The following is a 22380-nucleotide window of genomic DNA, read 5'->3' on the forward strand; positions in this document are numbered from 1 at the left end:
GGCGACCTGGGTTTGATCCCTGGGCCAGGAACATTCCCTGGAGAGGGGAATGGCAACCCACTCCAGTATTCTTGCCTGGGAACTCCCATGGACAGAGGCACTTGCAGGCTACAGTCCATGGGATTGCAAAGTCAGACAGGACTGAGGGACTAACTCAGAGGATAAGTCGATTTACCCTCTTCTTCCTGGAAAACATTATAGCCCTGCTGTGAACATCACACACCCTGTTTTGGTGCTGACAAATTGTCTTTAGCCTTTTTCAAGCATTGTCAGATAAACATGTCATTGGCTTATCCCTTTTCTTTTTTGGTTATTTAACCTTAAAAAAGAACATTAGCAAGCCAGAAATAGCCCATTTTGTAAAAACTGCATAGCTAGACAGATCTTTGATCCTTATTAGGGTAATAATCCATCTGTTATGGAACTGGATCAGTTTGTAAATTAAATTGATTAATCTAGCAGGGGAAAAAAAGGCTCTTGACTTTTCCCACAGTAAGCATTTCCTCAAATGGTAGTCATCCTGAAAAAAAGATTTGGGAAGACTCAGTTTTCTGCTATTCCTTCTCTTTTTGCTCACCTCAGAAAAAAGACTAAATATCTATCAAAAAAAAAAAAAAAGAATGAGAGTAGAGTTCAAGCTTTTAGATTCACTAGGGTCTGGTTGTTCCTGGAGGCCTCATATTTTTGACAGGGTTTAATGTTAAAAGCTTTCAGTGACTATCAGAACGTTTTTACACGTGATCTTAGCCAAAAGGCTGAGAAGCAATATCAGAATATTTTTAAGACTCATTGGTTAGTTTAGTAAATGTATAACTACGCTTGAATTATCTTCTACAATTAGTTCACTTTATTATTATTTTCATCCTGTCTGTTAAAAAAAAAAAAATCTCCCAATGATTCTCCTAACAATGTGTGGTTGGAATAATAACTTCACATGCTGAAGAGTTTTGTGCTGCAGCTGAGAGGCATGTAAATACAAGCTGCTTATTTGCAAGAAGCTTCCAGATTTGCAATATGATTGCTATGGAAACCACTTAATGAAAACCTTATAACCATCTGTGTGGTTTGATGGATTTTAGTGCATAGCTGAGCTGTTTTTGTTTACTGTTATTAAAATGTTGAATGGAATATATTAACCCACAAACATTGACTATTTGAGATATTAATTAGTATTGTATAATGACATTGTGCCTCAACCCCCAAATAAAATATGTTTAATAATAAACCTCAATAAAACATGTATATATCTAATATATTGTAAAGTTGATTATAACCTAGAATTTGGTCACTTGTCCATATATATTTTTTGGATTATGTGGAGTGTTTTGCTCTGTTAGTAAATGATTATAGTAATAAGATTTATTTTCATGATTTTGGAACCCATTTTTTTACTTGATATTTATTGAACATCTCCCTTGTACCAGATTCTATTCAAGATTCAGTCTGAGTTGTTTTTTTGTAAGGCTAGAAAAGAACACATACTCCCCAAATTTGATTTTGTTGTCTTTTATGTGGAAACCGTACTGTTAGCCCAAGATAAAATGAGTTGCTTGACTGTTGTTAAGAAAAATTGACATATGAAACACAGAAGGCTCTGCCCTGAAGATATCAGTACTAGGTTTGAAAAGGAGAAAGGAAATGTTTTTAATGCAGATCCTATCCTCTAAAATACTTCTGATTAAACATCTCACATGGATTTCAATTTGGATACTTCACAGAAAATATTGATAGTTAAGTAAATATTTTGAATATCATTCTGATAATTTAAGAATATATTGTACACATTATAGACACATTTTAATAAAATAAGAACAGTTCTTAGGAGTAAATTCTAAATTCATTGACAACTTCGCCAAGAGCAGAGATTTTCCCGCTAAATTATTGTAATTAGTTTTTATAATATCTTGACCCTGACTTTGGGTGGTGAGTCTAAATCCCATTGTGTCTTCTTAAGAGCCAGGAATAGTACTTTGTATATTGATGTGGTTATAGCTTTTGACTTCAAGATAAGCACCCTTAACTGTTTTTCAATTTACTTCTTACTGTTGAATTTGTGTGGAGAAGGCAATGGCACCCCACTCCAGTACTCTTGCCTGGAAAATCCCATGGATGGAGGAGCCTAGTGGGCTGCAGTCCATGGGGTCGTTAAGAGTCAGACACAACTGAGCAACTTCACTGTCACTTTTCACTTTCCTGCATTGGAGAAGGAAATGGCAACCCACTCCAGTGTTCTTGCCTGGAGAATCCTAGGGACGGCAGAGCCTGGTGGGCTGCAGCCTATGGGGTCGCACAGAGTCGGACACGACTGAAGCGATTTAGCAGCAGCAGCAGCAACATTGAATTTGTGACCAAATTGGAAGAGAGAGAGTACTGGGGAAAGTGTGAAAAGTACAGAAAGCCTTCTCTTTCACCTTAAAAACATGAATGATTTGTAAAATGAGATGTTTGGACTACATGACTGTAAATGTCCCTAAAACCTTTAAATTTTATATTAAAACACCCTATTAACCCATTTATGTTAGCTAGTCCTTGAGGGTTAGCATAAATGAGGCAATTGTTGAAAAGAGACAGGATTTAGTATTAGAGTTTTTGTTAGGTCTTCTGTGTACTCATTACTATTTGACTGACTATATTAAATTGACAATTTTAGGTTTAAGTTAATCCGTATAATGTGCCAATGGTTTCCAGCTGTTCTGTATTGGACCTTTCATTCTTTAGTTGGAATTGAGCTACAAAAATTTGAAACAGTTATAATTGTAAACTCTCAAGCTTGATTTAAATGCTGGTTTTTATTTATCACCACTTTAAAATCTGCATGAGATGTCTCAGTTCACATATGCATTGTTGATCTCTTTACCAAACTTTCCAGTCTCCCTGGGCTGCCCCGCCCCTATGTTAAATCTCTAGTGCCAGAAACACAGCTCCTTGTGGTTTCCCCCTCCCCGCCACCCACTCCCCACCACCCAGGACAACAGTTTATCTTGGCTCTACTCTTCTTAGTAATGATGTTTCCACTTCTCAGTTAACTAAACTCAAAACGCCAGTCATCCTTGGTTGCTTGTTCTTTTCCCTTAGCCCTCCATACCCAGTCAGGCAGTTTGTCTCTCCTAGCTCCTTCCCCTCTTGTAACCATCTCCGCTCCATGTTCTCTGCCCCTCCAGCTCAGGACTGACTTCCCCTTTAGCCAGACTGGGACTGGCCTCTCTCTGCCCCTTCTCTCCGTTGACTGGAACAATGAGATCAGATGGACATTGCTCGAGCAATTTCAGTCCTGCCCTTTCTCACTTCAGAAATTTGGGGGCGGTGGGGGGGGGGTGGGTGGTGGTGGTGGTGGGGAGCTCTTATTCCTCACCAAACATGGAAATGTCTGAAGTCCCTAGCTGAATGTTCACGACTTATCAACAATTTACCCAAACGACTACCATTATTTCCTATCCTGCTCTTCCTCTGCCAGCACCACATTCTTTATCCAAAATGAATATGCCTGTGCCTTGTCCTTTTGTCCATGCCTCTCCTCCTGTCTGGTAGACCCTCTCTCTTACAAGTAGTTAATGCTCAATGAAGATTTATTTGCTAAATTATTTAATAGTGATAATGACTATATTTGTATTTTTTGCATATTTTTCTTTAAAATTGTGATTTTTCTTGAAATTGTGATTCTTTTTGAACCCAGCTTTTTCCTTGACATGCCATTTTGTTCCTATGTCCTGCCTTAAATATTTCTAAATTTCATATAAATCTTTCAGTGAAGGAAGTGGTCATGTAATAAATATTCCTTTGTGAGTTAAAGAATTGAATAGTCTATTGACTTTGTTTAAAACTCTTCTCATTTAATTTTCGGAGAAGGCAATGGCAACCCACTGCAGTACTCTTACCTGGAAAATCCCATGGATGGAGGAGCCTGGTGGGCTGCAATCCATGGGGTCACTAAGAGTCAGACACAACTGAGCAACTTTACTTTCACCTTTCGCTTTCCTGCATTGGAGAAGGAAATGGCAACCCACTCCACTGTTCTTGCTTGGAGAATCCCAGGGAAGGGGGAGCCTGGTGGGCTGCCGTCTGTGGCGTCGCACAGAGTCAGACATGACTGAAGCAACTTAGCAGCACCAGCAGCAGTATTTAATCATATCATTTTCTTTCTCCTATTACTTGAAGAAGGAGTGTGGTGGGGGAGTGTAGAAATGATATAAGGATATATATGAACATATCAAGATAAAGAGTACGGACTTTGGAATCACAATCTAAATTTGAATAACAAACATGGGAAGTTTCTTTACCTTTTTGAACCTCAACTTATTTCTCTGTAAAATAAGGATTTAAAACGGTTTATCTATAAAATCTTGACATCTGTTATAGTGTATGACACATAGTAGGTCCTGAGTATAATTTGGGGGGAATTACCTTGAATGGTGAGGATCATTCTAGTATCTCTCTGTAAGTATCTGAAATAGGAAGTATCTGATACTCCATAAATGACTTACAGGTTAACTATTTTATATCACACATTTTCTCTGTTCTTTTGATGTTTTAGGGACAGTGATTTTATTATGTGTGGTATTCATGCCACAGCATAATGTGGTTAATCCATATAATTCTGGGTATCATTTTACTGGATTTTTAGGGCTTTTCTGGATTTAAGATTGTTCCAGATGAATTTCTGTGAGCATTTAAAACAAAATTGTGAAACGTTAGTACACACCTTAAATTTTATCAAGTCAACTGGTCAGGTTGCTATTTGGATATAGCTATAGATTCATTTGTTCAACTTTATTGAAAAAGGAATGTGGATGTTGAGTGGTTTCATTCTTTGAAAAGGATTATTTATGTGTTATAAACTTTTAGTTTTGCTCTTAAGATGGAGTGAGTACTGTGTTGTTCATACTGGACTTCAGCGTTCCATTTGTTGTTTATTTACAGAAGAGGAGGAGGACGGAGCTCTGATCAAAGTGGAGGAACAAAGGAAGATGAGTCAGGACAGTGTTCACTACACCACAGGTAATGAGTTGGTGGGAAAAGCTTATTTTGGTCTTGTTCACTTTCCTTTTCATCACTTTCTCCCTACTCTAAAGATGTGTCCTCAGCTCCCTGAGGTTGGGTCCTTGGGTCTGGATCTCTTATAGCTGATAAGCTGCTTAGACCCATTTAGGATGCATGAAAACCACTTGAGAAGGATTTATAAAGTAAGCCAATTTATACAAGGTATTCCTTCCTGAATTACTTTGTAATGACTCAATTAGCTTTCATTTCTGCACAAAGGAGATTTAGTTGCATAAATTAGCTTATCATCATTGAGGAAGTGTCACTGCTAAAGGACAGTTTATAGATACAACATGCAGTTGCTGTCAAACCTATAAGAATGTAATATAGACATCTGTGTATACTTTGTGCTTGAGCAGAACAGACTTCTGCCATTCAGAGACTAACAGGGGACAACAAGTTGCCCAGGGGACTAGCAATGTAGACATCTCTGAAAAGGTCAACTTGACACAGGCTCTGACAATCGACCCACAGCTCTGTCTTCTTTGATAAAAATCAGATAAACTTAAGACCGCTAATTGATCTGCAGCCTGTTTAAATGTTGGCCATGCATATCTTCATTGCATATGATTAACACAGAAAGCAAATGAATTGGGTAAGAAATGCCAGAGTCCAGTGACAGCAGCTTAAAAATGGGAAAAGGACACTGGTGGCCTAGAAGGCTAGGAAGGATATTCCACTTATCCATTTCCACTTGGCACGTGGCCCCAAGTGCTAATTATGACTGAGACTGGAAAAATAGCTATATATGCTCTGTACAGAATCACATGATACAAGCAACTTTTCTTGCTGGTTGTTATTTCCAAATAGCAGGAGATAAACCGTATCTGTAGTGCAGGCATGAGGTTAGTTTTGATAAATCAGCAATTATTTTACACGGAAAGAAGAGAAGGACTGCCTTCTTATCAGGACTTTACACCTCTTCATAGCCACATGTCAGCTGGGGCAAGGTCTGCCATATCATCCCATGTCCTGCAAAGAGCTGTAGATGGGGGTCGCCTCCCCTTGCTGATATGGCCATACATCACTCTTTCAAGCTGTCAGGGGCAGGGTGGACAAGAAGTGTGTGTTCAGGAAGTAGCTTTCCAGAGTCCTTCCTACTGTGACATGTGGAGAGGAAACAGGCCTGACTTCCGGACCTGGACAGGAAAGCAGGAACAGGTTGGTGCATGAGGTTTGGGTGTGCTTTTTTCAGAAAGGAAGTGAGGACGAAGTCATTAGATGGGAGTCCTCTGTTCCTGCAAAATGCAGCTATAAACACCATGTCTGAGCAAAACCTTGAGGACAACATTCAATGGCAGTGGAAGTACATATGTTTTGTTATCATGAAGCGTCTGCTAAAAGCATGTCATTTTCTTTTTTTAAATTTCAGTGCAGGTGTGGAAACTGGACACATACAGATATTTTTCCCGTAAATATAAGTGTTTTGGTTTAAAGCAATTGTATTTTTCAAAAATCCTTTTAAAGTAACTCTCTCCCAAATTTTTGCCTTTGAGGGAAGGAAAAACAAATGTTTTTTCTCAAAGGAATGCAATAAGGAGATCTAGCTTTTCATGCAATAGCTATAAAGCACTGCAATAATTCTTATCTTTAGTGACACGAAATTCTTTTCAAGCAACAGTTTTAATGCTTTTGCATAGCAGTGACCTTTGCTCTCCCCAGGCTGTCAAAGATGTAACACTAGAAGTTTGTTTGCCATGCAGGGCAGTGAGTTGACAAGGGTATTACTATCTTGCTGAGCATCACATGATGTGAACTTCTAACCTTACTCAAGAATGTTATATATTTTTCACATTGACTGATTTTAGTAAAAAAAAAAAATTCAGACTAATGTGAAATATGTAAGCAAAAACAGAATTAATCTTATATTTCTTACAAGTTCTTTCATGCTTAAGCTTGCATTTATTTTTATATATATGAAAAAAGATTCCATGTGATTTTTTTGAACTTTGTATAATATGCTTATTTTTCTAAAATAGTTTTTAAACCTTTACCACTACTCAAGAAGACATTCTTCATTATCTATCATTGTGTGTTCCATCTATTGTCATCATGTTTTAAAACTCCTTTCTTTTTTGCAAAACTAAATATCTCCAATATTTAGCTTATATTTTCGTAACAGTTCTGTTTTTATTACCCAGTGTTCTGTTTTTGCTAGTTTAACTTACAGGTGCAAGTACATTGTTTAAGTCTTTCACAAGCTGGCTAATTTAGAATGTTATTTTCTTTCTTTACCTTCTTCTTTTAACCATATATGCCTCTCAAGACAAGAAACATAAGGAGATGCTTATTTTTGGTAATTTTGAAGATGTTGATCATGACGTGGATAGAATCGGAAAACTAATTTAGAATATAAAAATTAATGTATGCAGTAAAAACAACTAAACAGATTTAAGTTGTATTCAGAAAGTAAGCTTATTGGTGGTGGTTTATGACATTGTACTCCATTCCATTTTTTGTTGTTGTTTGCAAAAAACACATCTCACATGCGTTATTTTTTTCAATGTACAAGTGGTGTTAACCTTTGTGAACCCACAGTGCTTCCAAGGATATCGATGTGCAATTTTTTGTGTATGTTTAGCCACACTTAAAATTTAGAATAGTAGGCAGAAACCAATACAATGTTGTAAAGCAATTATCCTCCAATTAAAAATAAATAAATTATAAAGAGAAAAAAATACACTGAAGAGGAAATGAATAAAAATCTAGTACAGAAAAAAAATTAGAAAAGTAAACCAGAGGAGCTTGCTGTTCTCTAAGGAGCAAGATAGTTCTTAATTTTTATGTCTAGAATTCATACTAAGAATTTTGACATTGCTTTCCTAAAGAGACTAAGGCTAATTAACACACACTGCCAGGTTATCTCGCCAGTTGTGATTCTTCTACATCGTAACTAATATTGCATGCTGAAATAGAAAGAATAGTCAATTGTGTATACATGTAGCCATGTGACATAAACAACTTATTATTCTTTAACAGAGCTCACATATGGGACACAGAAATGAGATTGGTCTTTGGATAACATCATCAAGATTACAGAAAGCAAAGTAGAAAATGCCTCTTGTTCCCAGGATTGCCAGATCGCTGGCTCTGTTGCCTCTTTACAGCAGTGAGATTTAATGAAATGCCCGTGATGCACATCTCGGGAGCAATGCATCTTGCGCACGGTGGGGGTCTCTCTTCTCCTCCTGCGCTCCTGTAACTCCCATTAGTGTTAATGGGGGTTTCACCAAGTGCATCGAGGGGAAGAAAGACCCCAAAGTGATAAGGATTATGTGTTAGAAATCACCATATACTTTTTTTCCCCTCCTTCTCCCCATCACCCCACCTTTTGAAAATCTACTGAATGAAAAATTGTTCTGAGAGAATCTGAAAAAGGAAAGATTAGGCAGCAGGCTGAACAGCTGAAGAACCCACTGGGATGCGCCAGCTAAGCCAGAACTTCTCTTGTTTTTAGCCCAAGTTTTCTTTCTTCAACCTTTTGGGATCGAGCCTAAGGCTGAGCAGCATGGGGAACACACAGAAGCCTCCACAGGGGCAAGCAGCTATTTAGTCCTTTTACCTCCTGGCCAGTGGCTGTTAGGGAGGGCCTCGCCTGTGAAATGATGTCATCCTGTCTTTGCTCTAATTCCTTGACTTTTAAACTGACACTGACGGACGGCACGGGGCGCAACATTTGACCCAGTTAGCAGTTGATTTAATCTGACTAGAATGTTTCAACTTCTAAATCCCTATTTGTCTAAATAAGTGGTTTTTAAAGGAAATCAGTCACTTTATTATTAAGTAATTTTTTTCTAAAAAACATTTTGACAATGTTTGGAGTGATCTGTCCAGCCAGAGTGCCCTCTAGTGTCCATTCATAGAATTTCCTTAATACATGCTTTGAGGGGAAAAATGCAATAAGGGTGGCCACAGAGCATTGTTAGTTCTTGGTTGGATTCCTGGGCATGTGTACGCCCCTGCTGGCTTCAGTGATGAGTGCCCACATACAAGAGCGAAGTCAACAAGGTGTCTGTCTCTCTGTCTCCCTTCTTCCTTCTCTCCCACCTTTCCTTTTCTCCTTTTTTTAATCCTTAAAAAACAAGGGGAAAAATTTAATAAGAGGATTTTTTCTGGTTGTGTATTCTGGTCCTTATTTATAATATAAATATAATGAAAAAGTAGTGTCTTACTTCCTAAATAGACTCCGTATTATTCAGGTTTTCTTTGGGGCTTAAAAAAATGTTTACGATACTAAAAAGAATTTTTTAAATTTCTAATAAACCTAAGACTTTGTGTAAATCACAAACTATGTGTAATAAGATGAATGCCTTCATGACACGCTAATATGACCGACTGCGTTGGAATTGCCAAGGAGCCTGCTGTCTGAGAGTCATATAACAAAACTAAGATGACAACCCCGATCCACCATGCATCTCCACAGTTATCCCCTCAGAATTCAAAGATGACATTCCAGTGAGGGAAGCTGTCAGCACATGTATGTTCTGCCTGGTTAGTGAATACACGGACATCTTATTGATATTACTTGCATTCTTCTTGCGTTAAGTCATCAAAACTCAATTATCATGAAATTAAAAACAGGAAACAGTTCTCAGTGTAACAAAAGCAGCCAGTGTGTTTAACTCTGCGCTGTTTCAGGCAACCCACATTGTATAAGTGAAAAGCATTTATTACCCAGTTTATTGTGGTATTACAGAGTGGAGAGCGCTAAATAATCAATCAGTTAATGGTCTGTATGGCAGTTTGAGCACATCGCATCCATTGTGCTTATGCTGTGAGAAGGATGAGCTGATAACTCCAGTGTATGTCGCGTGTTTATTCAGAGTCTAATGTCCTAAACTAGGGCTGACAGAAATCTTGAAAAATGCACCTTCAGCACTGGCAATTTCAAAGTTGCTAAAATAGTTTGGAAATAACTTTGAGAGGCTTTGGGTACAAAAGTCCTCAAAGATAAGAGCTGGAATTATCTGTTAGATCACTTTCAGTTTATTCTCTTCCTTTAACTAGTTTTGAGTTTTAAAAAACTTAAAAAATTTTTTTGTGTGTGTTATCTTGTTTGTTTATATTTGTATCTTGTCTCCTTTATTATTATTATTATTATTATGCCCTGTGCTTATTTCTGTAGTTTCAGTACAAATTCTGTCCAGTGCTTATTTTACAGCCTGTTTATCATATCTCATGCATATTGTTCATTATGCAGGAAAACTGACTTACCTTCAAAACATATTGCAAGTGGGCTTAAGTTTGTTATAGAAAATAGGTGGGAAGTAACTTAGGTGCTGGTTTGAAGAAGCTTACTGCAGTTGCAAGTTTTAGGTAAGAACAAGAGAGGGAGAGAGGAAAAAAGAGACATTCAAAATCAGATCTTTTTGAAAAGGATTCTTAGATGAGAGCAAGAAGTAGGATTCTTTTGTGGATGTAATGAAGTGTTCTTTGAATGAGGACAGATTTTTTTTTTTTAAGGCCGTTTTGGCCCTCTAATTTCTATTGGTTCATTTAAAAATGGGGGCCCATTACAGGAAAACTAACTCTTGTTTTCTCTTTCTTCTTCCCAGGAGATAAAAGCACCGATTATGCTAATTTTTACCAGGGTTTGTGGGACTGCACAGGAGCTCTTTCTGATGAATTGTCATTTAAACGTGGTGATGTGATTTACATTCTTAGCAAGGTAAGCAGATACCCCAGTATGACAACTGTAAAGGGTGACTACAGAGCTGGATTTTTATCTATTTGGATCGAGGACACTGGGGAAAAATGCCAACTGGAATTCTTCTAGATCCCTGTTAACAATTGGGAGTTCACCATAATTAATTATTTTGTCAAGTGAAATATAATCAAATTTTAAACACAATCAGATAACAGGATTCAACTTAACAGTGTGTTTACCTATCACTTCAGCCTTTGGCTCCCATCCACATACTGCCTTCTCCAGAAACAATATACTTATGTGAAAGTTAACATTGTAAGGTATTGGGTTATTTATTATGTTTTTCTTTCCTCTTCCTTTTTATTCTTCTGTGTGCTTATTCTGATTTTGTCTGCCATTCACTACTGGAAACACTGTGTTTATAGAGCAAGTTTTTCATCTTTATGTAAATACATCGGGTGTTCCGACAATTTAAAAGCAATACTCTTCTATTCAGACAGGTATAGGTAATTTTTTTAAGTTTAGCATAATTGTATTTGTAAACATAATAGCAAAGTGTATTGCTATGAACTCATCCTCATATATTAAAAAAAATATCATTGTTTCTGCCTCTTAAGACACTGGACTATTCAAAATCTTTCTGTCCTTAGATCTATCTAAAAGTCGAGTTTCTTAATTGATTACACTTCTGAAGACATGAATGGGTTACTTTAGTTTTCCATATTTTAACTTTGCCTGCTATAATATGGGAATTAAAAATATCTCCCTCAGTCTGCTTCATGAGGCCACTTTAGAAACAAACAATATATAGAAACTATTTAAATATAGATAGAGAAATACTATATAAATTACAAGTTTAGAAGTTTAGTGTTCTTTGTTGATTCAGTTCAGTTCAGTCGCTCAGTCGTGTCTGACTCTGCAACCCCATGAACCGCAGCATACCATTCCTCCCTGTCCATCACCAACTCCCGGAGTTCACCCAAACTCATGTCCATCGAGTCGGTGATGCCATCCAACCATCTCATCCTCTGCCGTCCCCTTCTCCTCCTGCCCTCAATCTTTCCCAGCATCAGGGTCTTTTCAAATGAGTCAGCTCTTTGCATCAGGTGGCCAAAGTATTGGAGTTTCAGCTTCAACATCAGTCCCCATTAGAGAAATATTTTTAACCTTTTGGCAAGGTAGTATGACTTATTAGATACAGAGGAGAGTTTGGAAATAAGATCACTTATTGAATTTAAACACTAGTTGACTGGTGTGTAAAATCATACACAGAGAATCAGAACATTGGCGTGAGAGGCCTTTGGGCTCATCTGTCTGTCCTCGGTTTCACCGATAAGTGAACTTGTATCAGGGAAGTACCAGAGCCAGTCCTTTAACCAGGCGTCTTGACTCCCAGACCAGGGCTTTCTGCTCTTGCTTTTTGTCTTGTGCTTCAATCTTCCTACCTTTCCCCCTCCCTTCTCCCCCACTCCCCTTTTTTCCTTACTTGTATTTAATTTGTAACCATCATAAAGTACCTAAAATATGCAAGGGCCCATTCTAGGCACCAGGAATCCAAAAGAAATGAGATATAAACATTTACAGATTACTGGGTGAAAATATTAAGTAAATACAGACAGCTGTGATCATTGCTAGCTCAGGTGCCCAAGTAAGACCTGTTTCTTATTTCTCACAGTCCTCTGCTCACTAGTGTAAGTTTTTTGTTTTTTTAGAAGGATGCTTTCAGTTCTTGGAAGCTATAAACAGCCATGTCACAACTGTTGGATTAAGCCTACTACAGAGCTTTCAATAGTTCGTGTTAAAATGACAGCTTTTTGAGTCAGTTACTTAATATAGAAAGCAAACTGATTAGTTTCAGTTCTTGATAAGAAACTTTCTTGGAATCATTCCTCAAATTTACTTAGCTCACAGTTTTCTTTCACCAATTTAGCTGCATAAAATTCAATTGTGTGTAAAATTGCATATAAAATTAAAAGGTTGATTAGCTTCCACTTGGAATTTCAGACTGTAGGGATAAATGGCATGCAGCCATTATATTTGTGTGGTAAAATATGAAACTTAAAAGCCCATGTGGGTTTGTTCTTGAAGCTTTCTTTATGAATCAAGTTGTCTTTGTTGCTGAAAGCCTCCGAGTACCAGCCTCTGGGACAGGCTGTGAAGCAAGCAGTGCCCCCATAGGCTTGTCTTATTTCTGCCATTGCCTCAGAAAATCATTTTCTGTGAATGTGAAATTGAAAGTACACTTATGGGTGTGTATCATATATTTAGGATTCTGGGGGAAGTCATTCCTGTTCTCCCAAACCTGTTCTGTGGAGATGGTAATTTTAGGTAGTGCTCGTGGTAATGAGCCTGCCTGCCAATACAGGAGACATAAGAGACGCAGTTTCCATCCCTGGGTTGGGAAGACTCCCCCAGAGGAGGACCCAGCAACCCACTCCAGTATTCTTGCCTGGAGAATCCTGTGGACGGAGGAGCCTGGTGGGCTACAGTCCACAGGGTCGCAGAGAGTTGGACACGACTGAAGCAACTTAGCACACACACGCACGCACGTCGTAAAGCTAAGTTAGGTGGTTAAAGTCCAGCTCATAAGAATATTGTTGTCCAGTTGCTCAGTCGTGTCCAACTCTTTGTGACCTCATGGACTGCAGCTCACTCCAGGCTTCCCTGTCCTTCACTATCTCCTGGAGTTTGCTCAAACTCATGCATAGGGAGAATATTCTCCCATCTAAAATTTCTAAATGCTGTTATTTGGGCTGACCAAAAATACTTCCTTTATCAACCTTTCACACAGTTTAAAGTTCCACCGTCAGCATTTTCTGAGATGCCTTCTGGAGGTGGGCATTTTTTCTGGAACTCATTTTGTCTTTTGAAAGAAGAGACAAGACTTTGTTAGCTAGCACATTGTCACCATTGGCTGGATGAGTAAATACCCATATTTACCCAGCTGTGGACCTAGTAGAATCAACCAGGTTGGTCTTAGTGAGGGTGAAAGAAAGGACACTTAGTTTTCTCTCAGTGGAATTTGAACACATTCAGGGCTATTAATGAGCATCTTAGCTATTTGTTGTCAGGTTGCCTTGAGGTTCAGGATATATTTGTGAAGACTTTTACTTCCCCATTTGGCTTTGGGTGAGTTCAGATAGGAACCTCTGGTGATTCTCTAATTTTATATTTGCTTTGTCTTTCAGTTTTTATCAAAATTTTGGCAAACGTAGACCATAGTTTAATATAATAAATTTATTTAATACATGAATGATGAAAGCAGTTTGAGTACTGAGTATCATTATAAATTCAGATCTCAAGGTCCTTAGTAGAGAGAAAAATTGCTCAAAAGGACTTGTTTCTAGATCAAGGTGGAGCTGATGCTATGTATTAGTAGTTTTTTTTTAAAGTACAGTAGATAATACAAATCACTAGCATTATTATATACCTAGAAATTTGTTTAATCTTTCTCAGTTATATTTAGATTTCATGGTGATGAAATGAAATTTTACCATTTAAATTTATTTTTTACACCATCTAGTGGCTCAGAATGAGTGGTGCAGGTAATTGCAGCTAATGTGCACAAGCAAAATGATGTCATAAATCCAACTTTAAATCTAGCTATGGGTTATTACTTTCCTATCTCATGTCAATAAAGTATAAGCATTAATCATGAAAATTCTTTTCATCATTCTGAATTAAATGTAAAAATTGTATACTTAAGGAAGAATGCATTTTAAGGAGTCTAACAATATTTATAGAGACATAAAAAATGTGTACTTAGTTAAAAAAATTAGTTCCATGACTTGTCTAATAAAAAATATCATTTAAAAGATTTCAAAGAAATATAAGTTGCTTTCTATAATTAACTGATCTGTAGTTTGCAGTATATAATTATCATTGATTTGACTTACCTTCTGGAAGATTGTCAGTTCTGAAAACAGTCTTTTAAAAAAGGCACACAAGATAGTTTAAAAGATTCATTCTTTTCAATATAAATATTTAGACAAATCAAGAAATAAAATGGCATGTATTATAATCAAGAGTATTTTAATTTTGTAAATATAATGACAAAACAATTTAGCTACTTTGACAATCAGGCTTGCTTTATTAAAATTCTCCAGTATAGTTTGATTTTAAAATTCAGCCTTTTCGGGTTTTTGTTATTCCTATTACTGCAAGGAAGCCTTGATGGGGTGTCTGCTGTGGGTGATTTATTTATTTCAAGCCTCTTTTGAGAGTTATGCAAATCTTAGCTTTCTTTTTTTCTTCTGGTAAAAATCAAATGTTACAATAAAGAAGGCAGAGAAGGCAGATACTCTGCCCTTCCCCCTTCCCTTTTTAACATTTTCCAATTAGTAGCTGTCACGTGACCCCTGGCTGAGCCAGCCCTCCTTCAAAGTGTCTGGCATTTTCTTAGTTTTAACCTTTGAACCTCGCTAATAATAAATTCAAATACTGCTTGCCTAAAAACACAAGACTGTTGTTTACAATTCTTTTCATGTAACATCACTGCTGTTTTTTTAATGTGTTAAAACATTTTATATACTTCAGTAGTTCAGTGGAGATTTTGAAGTCTTTTTCCCTCCTCCCTAAAGTGAAAGATATTTATAGGGATGAATTAAAGTGAAGTACGTATTTTTATGAGATGGTTAGGTAGCATGACCAACTCAATGGACATGAACTTGAACAAACTCTGGGAGATAGTAGGGGACAAGGAGCCTGGTGTGCTATAGTCCATGGGGTCGCAAAGAGTAGGATATGACTTAGCGACTGAACGACAGTGACAACTGCCTTGTTAGTGAAGTTATTCTGAAACACAAAACCTAGTTTCAGATTTATTAGATGGGGAAAATAATATTGGAGGTTGAAAATCTTTTTATTTTTTATTATTTTTATGAATCAGTTTGTTTAAAATTGTGCTAAATCCTTCTACTGGTTTGCATTTCAATTTTGTTATCACCTTAAATAGACATAATATTATAATTAATAGTTTTATCCTAAAACTGTATTTATATATAAAGTTTTATAATTTTGATAGCAGGATCCAGGTTATATAGCTGTAGGCATATTCCATGCTACATACCTCTTGGGTTATGTTATTCTACTTGCTATTCTGGATTTACATCACTGTTAGTTTATCTTTCAATCTGTACTCACCAGTAAATTGCTAACCACATTCCTATTCTTACTTTTAAGGCAATAAATTATTTTTGGAGACTTAATGACAGAAGAGCTATGCTTCAGCAGGAAAGAGGCATGCTGCTTTGTCTGCTATTAACAGAAAAATAAAGAGAGTTAAGAATCCTGGAAAATTTCATCTTGTTTACGACAAATGTGACTTGGGCTTTTTGAGACTTTTTTTTATTAAGTCAAAACAGGAAATGTAGATTGTCAGTGTTCACTAATATACAGTAAAAGGGCATTTTTTAGTGTTCGTTGTTTAGAGTTTCAAGCATTGCCTCCCTTTGTATCTATGACTTTTTCCAGTGATTGGTGAACTGTAACTGTCACTGATCTTTTGCTATGCATTGTGAAAATGTAAAGATTCTGTTACTAGGGCTATTTTGGCTTTAGATGTACCAGAAAAATAAATAAAGTGAAAGTCTTGCTGAGCTCTACTGGCGGAGGGAAATGCAGAGTTACTTTTTGGCTTTAGTTAGTTTTTTCCTTTGTGACTTGTCTGACCCGGTGTGCCATAAATAGCAAACTCCTGCAGAAGAGTAACTAGGACATCTCAATATAGGATATTTGTGGTGATATTGAGCTAGTTCCCCAAACGTTATCTGTCGAGTAACTAGGACATCTCAATATAGGATATTCGTGGTGATGTTGAGCTAGCCCCCCAATGTTATCATATGTTACGGTCTTTGGGGAAGGAGGAGAAGCATTTGTACTTGTTGCTGGTTGTTTAGATCTGATGGCATTTAGTTTCTGTGCTGTCCACCTGGGCATCTTGTGGGCCGGGGCACGGTGCTGTCTCATGGGCAGGCCCAGCTCTCCCTAGTGGTGGTCAGCAGGGTATGGAAACACACTACGTCAGATGTTCTCATCCCACTCATGGGACTCCTCTTGTGACCCACTCGCAAAAACCATGCCCCAGTACTTCCTAATGTTCTCTCATCCTTCATTCCAGGAAAATGTTGACAGATGAAAGGGGAAGGTGCCTACGGGAGGTAGGCCATCAGGCCCCAGAAGTGGTTTGAGGGGTAAAGGAGAAACCAGAGGGCCATGTCAGAGAGGCAGGGTGCCCAGAGATGGCAGTGGAGGGGCTGTCATGCTTTAATGCTGCATGGAATAAGCAAAGGCTTTTCAGGAACAAAACAGAACAACAGTAAAGCAAAGTACCGTGTTGTTAATTTAAAAAAAACTTAAATGGAAAAATCCATGATTTGTTATACACTTCTGTTGTCCGCACACAAAAAAATCAAGAGCCCACTCAATGTCTATATGGCACACTCTTATTCTTTAAGACATCTCCCACCGTACCCCTTTAAAGGTCAGATTCCCTTTGGAACAGCCCGTTGTAATCAGGTTGCCTTATGTGTGCTGTGCTCAGTCGTGTCCGACCCTTTGCAACCCCATGGACTGCAGCCCACCAGGCTCCTCTGTCCATGAGGATTCTCCAGGCAAGAATACTGCAGTGGGTTGCCATGCCTTCCTCCAAGGGGATCTTCCCAACCCAGGGATAGAACCCAGGTCTCCTGCATTGCAGGCGGATTCTTTACCGTCTGAGCCACCAGGGAAACCTAGGTTGCTTAGAGCGTGCTCCAAAATGCTGTTTTTTATTGTCCTGGTATTTTGCTGTACCAGTTAGTGGGAAGGCAGAGGGAGGGGATTAAAAAATACTCGTTGCATACCTCCAGTACCCTGTTCTAGGCACTCAATATGTTTTCGCTTCTCTGATGCCTATGATAACCCTGTGAAGGGTAAAGTATTATAATTTTGCAGATGAGAAAACTAATGCTCAGTAAGCTTATTATGTAGATCACCGAGGATACCAGCTAGGGAGTACCTTCTCCTGGAATCAGTGCAGATCTGACTCTGAAGGCTTTGTTCTTTCCCTTTTGCTCCACCTCAGTAAGTGGGCCGTGACTGGGATTATTCATTTCCCTCTCTCAATTCCTTGAGGTTGATACTGTGTCTTAAGTATTTTTGAATCCCAATATCTAACATCATGACAGATAGATGTTTAATACATGTTTATGAAAATATAGTTAAAAATAGGAAATAATCCTGAACTTCTTGAAAGAATTTAGAATCATAGAGACAGGGGAACCTTAGTGCTAACTTTATAGATCTTAAGGCTCCGCATAATTGGAGGAAAATAAATAAAAGACGAATGGAAAAAAGACTGCCTCTGTGGAGATCTTAAAAGACAATGGAGTTTCTGCACTTGAACTTCCTGAGCTTCTTGGCAGTCAGACTGGAAAGGGGAGAGACAAGGAGCTAATGTTAATTGTAAAGGAGGAAGCTTGGCTTTTCCCAGCACTGGCTACTTAAAAAAAAAATGAGATGAATTTCTAGAATCTTCACTGATTATCTGACCACAACAACTTTATGTAATAAGAACGACAGTGTCAGATTACCCTCAGACAAAAAAATTTATAGTAAATATAATATAACAAGAGATTCCATAGAGGTAATTCTGTGAAGGGCTTCCCAGGTGACTCAGTGATAAAGAATCCGCCTGCTAGTGTAGGAGATGCGAGTTCGATCCCTAGCTCGGTAAGATCCCTTGGAGAAGGAAACAGCAACCCATTTCAATATTCTTGCCTGGGGAATTCCATGGACAGAGGAGCCTGGGGAGCTACAGTTCATGGGGTTGCAAAAGAGTTGGACATGAGTTAGCAACCAAAAAAAATTCTGTGAGGGTGCAAGTGTATAATGCTGCTGCTGCTGCTGCTAAGTCACTTCAGTCGTGTCCGACTCTGTGCGACCCCATAGACGGCAGCCCACCAGGCTCGGCCGTCCCTGGGATTCTCCAGGCAAGAACACTGGAGTGGGTTGCCATTTCCTTCTCCAATGCATGAAAGTGAAAGTGAAGTCGCTCAGTCGTGTCTGACTCTTCGAGACCCCATAGACCACAGCCCACCAGCCTCCTCCGTCCATGGGATTTTCCAGGCAAGAGTACTGGAGTGGGGTGCCATTGCCTTCTCCAAAGTGTATAATAAATAGACATTAATTTAAGTATCTAACTGAATTATTGTGGAGTCTCAAAAGTGATATATATGTGAAAACAATCTTCCCTTAAAGAACCTGGAGATTGCCTAAGGTCACATACCTGGTTAGTAACAAGCTGGAGACTATATTTTCTGAAAAAATAATCACAAGAAAAAGAAACTGAAAAAACAGCAGGCTTTCCATCAGATGTGCCAAACTGTTTCTGCCTTTTAGGCTTCTGTCTTAACCTCTTCAGTACTTACAGTAAATTCAACTGAAGCTATTTCTTCAAAGAACTAGAATTATGTGGTCTCAGTTCTGCAGGGGAATGGGTGTCTTTCTTTCTGTAAGTGAAATTTAGGCTCTTTAGACAAGATATCCTATACAGCACATTGGAAAATGTGATAGGCAACAACCAGCCATAAGTAGAAACAACAAACTGTGAAGCTAAACATACTTCAGAACAAATATCTGTTTAGTCATCACTAAAATTCTTCAAGTATGTCCCGTGTACACAAAGAAACGATACTCCTATTGGAAATGACATGTCTTAAGAAAACATGTAGGACAGTCAACTGGTGTGTCATCCAAAATGAAGAGAAAGCATGTTTCATCATGCAGGAAATATTTATTGAACATCATTTACATGTCCTGGAGTGTGGGGCACACAGACAAAGTGTTAAACATTGCCATGATCTCAGTGAGTTAGTACTTATTAGTTGAAGGGACAAAGCTAAAGTACATAAACTCCACTGACGAATACATACTCAGCTTGAAATGGGGGATATAAGTATGGGTTAGATAATTCAAAGAAAAGTTGATGAGATCTGGATAACCTGAGTCAGGCTTTAGTCACTGGATAGGTTTTGGATGAGGAAGGGGAGACATCGCCTGGGAAGGGAGCACCTCATACAGAGGTGGGACTGCGTACAGCGTGCAAGGTTGGGCCTCAGGACCAGAGCAATGGGAGGAGGATGTGGCTGCCTCCACATCCACACCCTTTCATCCCACAGGGTAGGAAGAAAGCAAGCTGAGGGGTTTGTAGTTAATGCATTGGATGGGGCAGTGGTTAGTATACATTCTTGAGCAGCCAGGTAAGCTGACAAAAGCAATTTCTAGGAAGAATAGAGAAGCAGAGTCGTCGACACAGTAATCCAGGGAAGGTGATGGAGGTCTGAACTAGGACAGTTACACAGTCGTGTATTGGTTGGTGTATACACTGAGTTCCCAGGCCATCTGCGAGCGTGATGTGCTCCTTCTTTGCCTAACGGTATCTACAAATCATCAGTGCATATCAGTTTTTACTTTATGGTATTGTAAATGTTGACTGGGTAGAAATTTGAATTAAATGTGTCTTGACTCTGGAACATAAACTAAAATTGATCACAGGAATTAAGTCCTTACTATCACCTTTCTTGCTTGTCTTCTATCTCTCTTGCTTTAAAAATGGATTTGCTGTGCCTGGAGAAAAAAATAGGAATTCCTTGAATTAGAGTAACTCAGACTCACAGCTGCATAGTAAATTATTAAGTAATGAGGTTGGTTTCTATAAGTTGCTAAGAGACTTAGGGTGTTAAAGCAGGTTCATGAATGGTGATTTTCAAACATAATGGAGGAGCTTAGAGATTGTTAGTGTCCATTTCCTCATTTAAGGAATGAGGTTAGGAGGCTAAGAGTCAAGCAATTAATGTGTAGATAATAATAGTAAAATGTCGAGGTTGTTAAGTTCCTGTTGTGCATTTTGAGAGAACTTTTGAAATGATGGATGTACAAGAAATGATTCTTATAAAGTTTCTAATCGGAAACAGTAAAAAGGAAGAGATTGAAGAGGTAGCCTTGAAGAAAAAATATTTCCATATTTTAAAAGTTACCTAGTTTTCATGATACCACAGTGTTCACGAACAATTTGAAAAATTGAAAGTATCACAGTGAATAGTTGGAAAACAATGGTAAAGTCCACTTGTTCTGAAACTCAGGGTAGTTTATATTTTGTGAATAAAATTACCTTTATTTCTGCACAAGACTGGCATGCTTTTAAGCACAGATATATGTTTGGAGAAAGGAATATAGTCTTTTAACCTTTCTAACACCTGTTGCTTTCAGATAGATTGGTAACTCCTTTCTGAAAGGGGTGGTACATCACAAAATCTTATTAATGTTCCAAGTTTCTGTTAAAGGCAGCATTCTTTTACCATATGGTTTGTAGAAAGTGGATTAGCATGCTTGAGAAATGAGAATCATGGTGCTGAAAAGGATTTAAGGAAACGCTGGGGTCTTATTGGGGCAGGGGGGTTCTTATTTAAGTGTAAAATAAAACAGCAGAGAGAGAAGATTTAGTTAATAATTAAACACAGACAGACATACCTTTGCTATTGTGTTGGATAAAGTCTCTATTTTTTATCAAAACTAGTCCTTTTTTCCTACCTTTTTACATAATCACCTTAATTTATTGCTTAAAATGATTATTTGGGGCATAAAATTTTAACTACAAAATAAAAACTCTTTTAATGATGTGAAAACTGAAAACGGAGGCATTGGATCCCAACTGTTCAGTGTTGCTTTCTCATTATTTTCTCGAATTACTGGGCAAGTTTGGTGCTTTTGCTTCTGTGACTGCCACATTACATTTTTGCCTTGAAGCCATCCATTTTACAGATATTGAATTTCTTTTGAGTACTATTTTTATACACTAAGCATCACTACACCTCTGGATCTTGATAGCATTACCGCGGGAGGAGAAAGAAGCTTTGTGTTAGTAATTACCTAACATTGTCAGAAGCTGACTGCAGGCCTCTTTCTAGTGATAACAGAATAACCGCATAATGTAGCTTTATAGCACATGATTAATAGAAAATAATTACACGTCCTACAAAGGGATGCAATATTTCTTATAAATTGACTAGAATGGTTTCCTGTAGATTAAAGGACTCTTCATTATTTTATCAGTCCTCCTGAAGTACAGTCACTTGCCTATGTTAGCATTTCAGTTGATGTTAAGAGCCGCAGAGGGTGAAGGATACCAGATGGCAGACCTTCTTGTACCTGAGATCTCGTTCATGTGCCATCAAGATGACATGATGCTCCCTAACCTTTCAGAGATTTAGATGGCAGCCTGGTATGATTTTTGTCTCTTTATTTTTTGTTTATTAACAAGATGAGGTTTGAGGGCTGGGTTTTTTTTTGTTTGTTTGTTTGTTTTTTCATGACCCACCTGTGACTTTTAAACCAGTACTTCAGTTAGTATGTGGACAGCGGGACAACATTGTATGGATTGCGTTATTTTCCACTGTAAGTAATATATCATTCATAATCACATTTGTCCGGGGGCAGCAAACAGGGAAGGCAGAGGAAGGCATATTTTCTTCCTCCCAAGAAAATCGTGTGTGCTATTGAATCTGCAGGCTGAAGTTTAGGATACCATACTCCAAGAAGCGTCTTCATTCCAATTTATAGGCTGCAAATGGTTTAATTGGGATTCATGTTGCTCAGGAGGCTCATACAGAGGATAGTAATGATAAAAGTAAAAGCGTCTGTGTTTGCAGTCTCACTGA

At 38.0% G+C, this 22380-nt stretch overlaps 1 protein-coding gene across 1 annotated transcript in view; it reads left to right on the forward strand.

The window, feature by feature from the left end:
- SKAP2 (src kinase associated phosphoprotein 2) overlaps positions 1-22380 on the forward strand; it is a 163489-nt gene that overhangs the window by 135494 nt on the left and 5615 nt on the right. Inside the window, exons 10-11 of the mRNA XM_043463355.1 lie at positions 4918-4995; positions 10593-10705. Of these exons, the coding sequence (XP_043319290.1) occupies positions 4918-4995; positions 10593-10705 (191 nt within the window). The remainder of the gene's footprint in view (positions 1-4917; positions 4996-10592; positions 10706-22380) is intronic.

The sequence above is a fragment of the Cervus canadensis genome, chromosome 3, assembly GCF_019320065.1.
Source record: "Cervus canadensis isolate Bull #8, Minnesota chromosome 3, ASM1932006v1, whole genome shotgun sequence".
NCBI lineage: Eukaryota > Metazoa > Chordata > Mammalia > Artiodactyla > Cervidae > Cervus > Cervus canadensis.